We start from the raw sequence: 8340 nt of genomic DNA, 5'->3' as shown, positions 1-8340 counted from the left end.
ACAAATAGGTTGGAAAAATGAAACGAGATTTCTTTATGTAAATTATTTTTAGGGTGTGTTTATTTGTTTGAATAGCAGAGCTACAGAGAAGTAGGGAGAGACAAAGAGAGATCTTACATCTTCTGATTTGCTCTCCAAATGGGACTGGGCCAAACTGAAGACAGCAGTGAGGAACTTCATCTGGTTCTTCCATGGATGGCAGGGGCCCAAATATTAGGGCCATCTTCTTTTTTATTTTTTTGACAGGCAGAGTGGACAGTGAGAGAGAGAGACAGAGAGAAAGGTCTTCCTTTGCCATTGGTTCACCTTCCAATGGCCGCCGCGACCGGCGCCCTGTGGCCAGCGATGACAGGAGCCAGGTGCTTATCCTGGTCTCCCATGGGGTGCAGGGCCCAAGCACTTGGGCCATCCTCCACTGCACTTCCTGGCCACAGCAGAGAGCTGGCCTGGAAGAGGGGCCACCGGGACAGAATCTGGCGCCCTGACCGGGACTAGAACCCGGTGTGCTGGCACCACAAGGTGGAGGATTAGCCTATTGAGCCGTGGCGCTGGCGGGCCATCTTTTGATACTTTCCCAATTGTATGAGTTGGGAGCTGGATTGAAAATTGAGCAGCCAGGTATTGAACCAATGCTCATAAGGGCTGTTGTGTTGTAGGCTGTATCACAACACCAACCCCATAAATTCTTTTAGTTGCTTTGATTTGTGATCCTTGCAGACATATTATTTATAGAAGCAAAGGAATTACTTTTAAAGCTATACAGGTGAAATAAAGTAATATATTGCGCTCATGTGCCTTGTTTGCCCAAGGTCACTCTGGTTTATATCTATGTCCCAGGGTACTTCCTAACAGAACCTCTTTTGCTTTCTAATATATTTGGGTCTAGAATGCAAACTATATAGACATGAGGCATAATAGAATGTTATTCTTCTCATAACTACAGACTTAAAAGTCTTATTCTGCTGCCTTTTAGCCCTGGTTTCTTTTTTTTTTTTTTCAGCTTTCATTTGATTTATTTTTGTGTTGTGTTCAATTAGGAAACTGGCTTATTTGTGGAGTTGCCAAAGTGGAGATGCTGTTCCTTTCTCATGTCTGTCTCACTAGAGTCACCATCCAAATGTCATTGCCATGAGACATGTGACCAAAAGTGAGGTTTCATGCTGGCCACTTACACCAATATGTGGCTCACAAAGGCACTGTTTCATAAACTATTTTTTCCTTCACATCATAGCAGTTATGGAAAGTGATGATATTTGTAGGGCATGCCCAGTCGACCAGAAAAGCCTACTGAACTGCCAAAGGCAATGAATCCAGAAACTTAAATTTCTTTTGGTTCTGTCCGATCAAAGGGTGTTTGGTGAAGGTTCAATAACTCAGAACACCTATTATTTATATCTGTTGAGAAGCTTCAACTAAGGATAACCTAAACTGTCTTCTACACAGAAAGATTGAGTGGGTGTGGGTTTTCAAGGAAGAAAAAATTTCAGAATGAAAGGCAAGGGTGGGGCTGGCACTGTGGCACAGCATGTTAACGCCCTGGCCTGAAGAGCCAGCATCCCATATGGGCACTGGTTCTAGTTCTGGCTGCTCCACTTCCAATCCAGCTCTCTGCTATGGCCTGAGATAGCAGTGGAGGATGGCCCAAGTCCTTGGGCCCCTGCACCCACATGGGAGACCCTGAGGAAGTTCCTGGCTCCTGGCTTCAGATCGGCGCAGCTCCAGCCATTGCGGCCAATTGGGGAGTGAACCATCAGATGGAAGACCTCTCTCTGCCTTTCTTCTGTCTGTGTAACTCTGACTCTCAAGTGAAAAATGAATAAATCTTTTGAAAAAAAAGAAAGGGAAGGATTTGGGGGTTACTGAATCTGAAAAAGGGAATAACTCACAGTGGAGATGTGGGAGGGACACCTAATTTTATCACACTCATTGACTCTCAAGAGTTGCTCATTCATTCATGCATTCATTTGTTCAAGTATTAAGGGATAATGAGCACTGTCCTAGAAATGAAGGGCAATGTATGTGCCACCTTAAGCTTTTTTAAATGACTAACTGTGTTCACATTAGGATTCTAAGTCTCTAACACTCAGTGCACAGTATAGATCCACTGAAATGGGAACCACAGAGCTATTAATCAATGTTACTCAAAATATTGCAAAGATGAGCAGTTTCTTGGAAACAATGGAGTTTCTGTTTTGCCTGTAATTTAAAAATGGGAGGGATAGTCTAAGGGAAGTGAGGTACAGAAGTAAAAGAATATGAGCCCAAAAGCAATAGATCTATCAGGTCAGCAGAATGGAGTATTGCACCTGGCATTTAGGGAAACAATATAGACTTTCTGAAAGCAGGGAGTAAACCTCAGGTTATGCACAAATGACCTTGGAATCTTAGGTCAAAATGACTTACTTCATGTGGAGTGTTACCAACTCTATTGGCCTTGTATACATAATAAAAATGTGACATATAAATAAAACTAAGAATTCTTAAGGAAATAAATCCCTCCCTGCAGAAACACATGTAACAAAACTTTGAATTAATAATGATTCATATTTTTATAGTGCTAAAGCTTCTATTGTCTTCCCCATTTTACAGATAAGGAAACTGAGGTACCAGGAAGTTAAATATATTCCTAAAGTCACACTGAAAATAAATGACAGCATCAATGCTTGAAACTAGACAAAAAGACTTAAAGTTCATTCTTTAACCATTGCATGGTCTTGTCTCTGGGATGGTAAGGCAGATTTATTTATTTAATACTTAATATGTCTTATTTCTTAAGTCCTTAGAATAGTTGTTATAGATGCTTTTAATAAAGCAAAACTGAAGTCAGAAAGAGATTATTTCTTCTACCCATGTTCATGTAGAAAAGAAATAGAAACACTTGAATTTGGGCCAATGCCTTTCCTATTCTGTTCTAGATACTCAGATCTCACTCAGGCCCTACTTTCTTTACCAAGTGTTTCAGTCATGGAATCAAACCTCCCTAATTTTAAAGAAATGTGAGCAGGCATGTGCTGCCAGACACTCAATTTGCAAACTGAGTGAATGAAGATGAGAAAGTATTACCATGGCCACCCAGACAGCTGGTGTGGACCTAGGGTTGAATCTGTGCTTCTTCACTGCAATTCCAGTAATGTTTCTAATTGTTAACCAGGTAAATATTGGGATGATTCTTCCTTCTTCAGAGGGATATTATAAAGAGTTAGTTAAAAAAACATTTGAAACAACCATTACTGTTTATGGCATAGAACAGACAAAAATATTATTGATTTGATTTTTTGTTAGCAGTAAGATATATGAGATGATGAATCTTGATGTGAATGGAAGGGGAGAGGGAGTGGGAAAGGGGAGGGTTGCGGGTGGGAGGGACGTTATGGGGGGGAAGCCATTGTAATCCATAAGCTGTACTTTGGAAATTTATATTCATTAAATAAAAGTTTAAAAAAAAAGATATATGAGATGAGAAAAATGGAGGGTGTGCAAGAGCCAGACAGTGCCTAGTCTGTGCCAAGGTTTTGGTCCTATCTTTCACAATTATGTAACATTCTTTACCAGTACTAGGTTCTAATTTCATAAATAACTTCATTATTGAGATTTAACTTACTCAATAACGTTCAAACTGTGTTCATAAAGGAACAGGTGGAGAAGATGTGGGAGAAGAGATGTGATATAAGGCAGGATTACAACTCCAGCCCCCTATCTCCACTGTCTATTTCCTTCTCTTATGGGTCCTTTCCATACTCTTTCTCTTGTAATTATGTGACCATTATTTAGCAGATTTAGGCCTTAAATTTACAAATAATAAAAGTATTGAGATTGACTTTACTAAATAACTTTCAAATTCTGCTCAGTGGGAAAAGTGTAAGAGAAGAGACGTAACATAAGACATCATTGGTAATGCTATAACCAGTACTCAAACAGTATATTTCACTTTGTGTTTCTGTGGGGGTGCAAACTGCTGAAATCTTTACTTAATGTATACTAAACTGATATGTATATATAGAAAATTGAAAATGAATCTTGATATGAATGGAAGGGGAGAGAGAGCGGGAAAGGGGAGGGTTGCGGGTGGGAGGGAAGTCATCGGGGGGAGGGGGATGCCAATGTAGTCCATAAGCTGTACTTTGGAAATCTATATTCATTAAATAAAAGTTAAAAAAAAAAAAGACATCATTGGGGGCCGGCGACGTGGCTCACTAGGCTAATCCTCTGCCTGGTGGTGCTGGCACACCAGGTTCTAGTCCCGGTCGGGGCGCCGGATTCTGTCCCGGTTGCCCCTCTTACAGGCCAGCTCTCTGCTGTGGCCCGGGAGTGCAGTGGAGGATGGCTCAAGTACTTGGGCTCCTGCACCCCATGGGAGACCAGGAAAATACCTGGCTCCTGCCATCGCCGGCTGCAGTGTGCCAGCCACGGCGGCCATTGGAGGGTGAACCAACGGCAAAGGAAGACCTTTCTCTGTCTCTCTCTCTCTCACTGTCCACTCTGCCTGTCAAAAAATTAAAAAAAAAAAAAAGACATCATTGGAACTTTGTGTTCCTATCTCCATCTTCTAGGCCAATGTCTTATGTGTGCTCTATGGAGAAGACTTGTAAAAGTTTTAAGGTTTATTCTTTTTTTAACTTTTATTTAATAAATATAAATTTCCAAAGTACAGCTTTTAGATTACAGTGGCTTTTTCCCCCATAACCTCCCTCTCACCTGCAACCATCCCATCTCCTGCTCCCTCTCCCATCCCATTCACATCAAGACTCATTCAATTATCTTTATATGAAGATCATCAATTTAGTACATACTAAGTAAAGATTTCAACAGTTTGCATAGTGTTTATTCTTTTTTTTATTTTGACAGACAGAGTGGACAGTGAGAGAGAGAGACAGAGAAAAAGGTCTTCCTTTGCCGTTGGTTCACCCTCCAATGGTCGTTGTGGCCAGCGCACCATGCTGATCTGATGGCAGGAGCCAGGTGCTTCTCCTGGTCTCCCATGGGGTGCAGGGCCCAAGAACTTGGGCCATCCTCCACTGCACTCCCTGGCCACAGCAGAGAGCTGGCCTGGAAGAGGGGCCACCGGGACAGAATCCGGCGCCCCAACCAGGACTAGAACCCGGTGTGCCGGCGCCGCAAGGTGGAGGATTAGCCTAGTGAGCCGTGGCGCCGGCCGCATAGTGTTTATTCTTAATAGTGTTTATTCTTAATTCTTAATATTGCTCCATGTTGTACTTAAGGTATCTTCCATAATATTAGAAAAGAACTCCAACAACACCCTCAATCTCCACTAACTTACTTCTGCCCCCAACAGAGTAAATTATCATTTCTAGTTTCCTGCTATCTGCTTTCATAGTCCTTTCCTCCAGGAAGCTACTGTTGGTGGCATAACCCAGGATCACTGTATTCTACCCGCTGATAAGCTTTTTGCCCAAGGTTTACTGCTTAGCATTTGAAACTTTAAGCTATATTTTTCCCTTTTTCCAACCTTGTTTCCTACCCTCTTAACTATTCTGAAAGAACTCTATCTTGTTGAAAATTACTGCCACTCCTTGTTTCAGTTTATCTTCTTGTTTTTCACTGCCTAAGTCATGAATTCAGTACTTGTTTGTGATTCTGATGTTTTTCCTTCTTTGTGACCCTTCTCCCCCATTTTTGATGGGATCAGAGATCATAACTCTCTTTTCTCTATGTTCTAATTCTAAACAATGCAACAGTGGGTGTTTGCAACATGTTTCACTAATGATCTTACTGTTTTCTTTTAATTGGGTTTTCTTTTTAAAATTTTTTGTAATTTATTTGAGACACACACACACACACACACACACATGTATTGATTCACTTTCCAAATGCCTATAACAGTCAGGAACCATGAACTCCATCCAGATCACCCGCGTAAGTGGAGGGGCCCCAACCACTTCAGCCATTACCATTTGCCCTCCAAATCTCCATTAGCAGAAAGTTGAAAGCAGATCCAGGAACTGAACTCAGGCACTCTGATGTGGGAATCAGGTATCTTAACCTCTTAACCAAATGTCCACCCCTATTGATGTTTACTTAGACTCTGGTCATATGATTGGCAAATCAATCAGATTATCAGATTATGAGAAGTAGAAACCATCAGGTTTCTCTCAAAATAGTCCTGATTCTGTTAGTAGTTCTCCTCACAGCCTCTTTCACCTCCTTGTTGCGAAGAGAATAGATGATGGGATTGAGGAAAGGAGTAAGAAGGGCATACACCAAGGCAATAAGCTTGTCAGTTCCTTCAGCTCGACTCCCAGGTGAACCTACATACACGGTGAAAGCAGAACCATAGAAAAGTACCACTACAGTCATATGGGAGGAACAGGTAGAGAAGGCTTTGGTGCGGCTAGCAGCTGAGGGCAGTTTCAGAACAGCTTTCAGAATGCCCCCATAGAGTCCCAAAATCAGCACAAAATTGCAACCAGTAGCTACACCAATCACTGCCCCATGGACTCGAGCATGCCAGCTTGTGTCCATACATGCCAGCTGCATTAGTGGTGCCAGGTCACAAAAGTAATGGACCACCACTTTCAAGCAGAAAGGCAAAGTGGCTGTGAGGCTGGCTGGCACAAGGGCAGCTGAGAAGCCAGCCGCCCAACTGGCCAAAGCTAGCCAAAGCTGTACCTGTCTGCTCATCAGTGCTGGGTAGCGGAGTGGGTGGCAAATGGCAAGGTAGCGGTCCAGCGCCATGACACCCAACAGGTAGCACTCAGTCATGCCCAAGGAATGGAAGACATACAGCTGGATAAAGCATGCGGCCGACGAGATCGGTGAGCACCCGTGGAGCAGGGTATGGAGCAGTGTGGGCACTGTGGTGCTGACATACCAGAGTTCCAGGAAAGAGAGGACGCTGATGAAGAAGTACATGGGTGTGGACAGTCCAGAGTCTGCTCTGACCAGGACAATGATGAACAAGTTCCCAGCAATGGTGAGGAGATAGATGCACAGGGTCCCCAAGAAAACAAGAGGTCGTAGGGTCCCAGTGATAGTGAAACCAGCAAGGATGAAACTCTGGGTCCAGGTGTGGTTGACAGGATCCATGGCTCCTAGGAACACAGAATAAAACAGAAGATGAACTACTTCAAGCTACTTCCTTGATTCAGAAAGCACTGTAGTGCCTAGGACATCAAATGGGGCACCTGAAAGAAACCTGGACATTAACTAATCAAAGTCTCTCACTTTGTAACAGAGTAACCATAGCACAAAAAGCAGAAAATCGTGGCTTCATATCATAGAGTCTGTGAGTATTAGGGCATAAACTAGAAGCCAAAGCACCTGAACCCAATGAAATACTTTTCTGTAGTATAATGTTGGGGTACGTTGACTTGGGCAGCTGAATTTCTCCACTCCTTCTCTATCAAACAACACAAGAGACAGAAAACTGCTACCCTCCTGTAGATTCCGATGATTAAATAATTAGCAATATTTGTCAGTATAGGAGGGAGACAAGTAATGTAAATTGACTTTTAGATTTCTTTCAGAAAGACATTGTGGAGCTTATACCATATTCTGGTAGGACTAAATGATGAAGAGGGGAAAAATGAGTAATAAGCAATTCAGAGTAGTTCCTAAAATCTTAGGTTTGTGGTGTCTGATGGCTGCATGTATCAGAAAATGGTCCCTCAAAGGAGACGTATGCCAGGAATTCTCAAAAAAGAAAACCATGAGGTCAGAATCCCCAAGAAGAAGCTTTCTCTGAAGTCACGCATCTGGCTCTGTGAACTTGCTCACTATTAACCAGCAATTCACACTCGGAAGAGGAGTCCCTTTAGTCTTGCCTCTTTAAAATAAAACTGTTTTCTAAGCATGTTGAAACATAGATAATTTATGCTGCTCTTAAGTTTTTGAAAACAGCTCATGGATTTTGGAAGATGCACCTTGAGTTGTCTTCCCACACCCTCGGAGGGTCCACGCAGGAAAGGTCTAAGCCGTCGTATAGGCCTGTTTTCAGTGACTTTCCTTTCTGCTCAGTCTCCTCACCCCCGCCTGCTTACCTGCCTGTTTTGATGACATTAAAACTAGAAACAGCATCTTTGACATCCTCTCTACCCAAAGGCACTCTGCTACTTATACTCATGTTCCTTGGAAATGCTGGCCTCCCAGGGATTCCTAGATGTGAGCTCCCTGGAGTTGCTCAGTGTGACTGTCTCCCAGTCAGGGTCTCTCAGCAGCAGGGAGTGGAGCACAGGGAGGAGAAGCACACCAGCTGTATATCTCAAATAACTTTTCTCAAAGCAAAACAAAATAACAGGCAACAGCAAAAACAAACCAACAAATAACTCAATGCCTCTATCAAGAAATTCATTATGAAGTAAAAGAGAGAACTGAGAATGTTAC

General features: G+C 42.6%; 1 protein-coding gene across 1 annotated transcript; it reads right to left on the bottom strand.

Annotated features, from left to right (window-relative positions):
* Positions 1 to 6099: 6099 nt before the first annotated feature.
* Positions 6100 to 7044, bottom strand: LOC149125477 (olfactory receptor 6N1-like). Its single transcript, XM_089301644.1, has one exon. It carries the CDS (start codon positions 7042 to 7044, stop codon positions 6100 to 6102), a length of 945 nt encoding a protein of 314 aa, XP_089157770.1.
* Between the last annotated feature and the right edge of the window lie 1296 nt (positions 7045 to 8340).

This window comes from Oryctolagus cuniculus, chromosome 7, assembly GCF_051225735.1.
Source record: "Oryctolagus cuniculus isolate XC-2025 breed Fujian yellow rabbit chromosome 7, ASM5122573v1, whole genome shotgun sequence".
Taxonomy (NCBI): domain Eukaryota; kingdom Metazoa; phylum Chordata; class Mammalia; order Lagomorpha; family Leporidae; genus Oryctolagus; species Oryctolagus cuniculus.
This window is presented reverse-complemented; position numbering and strand designations above follow the sequence as displayed.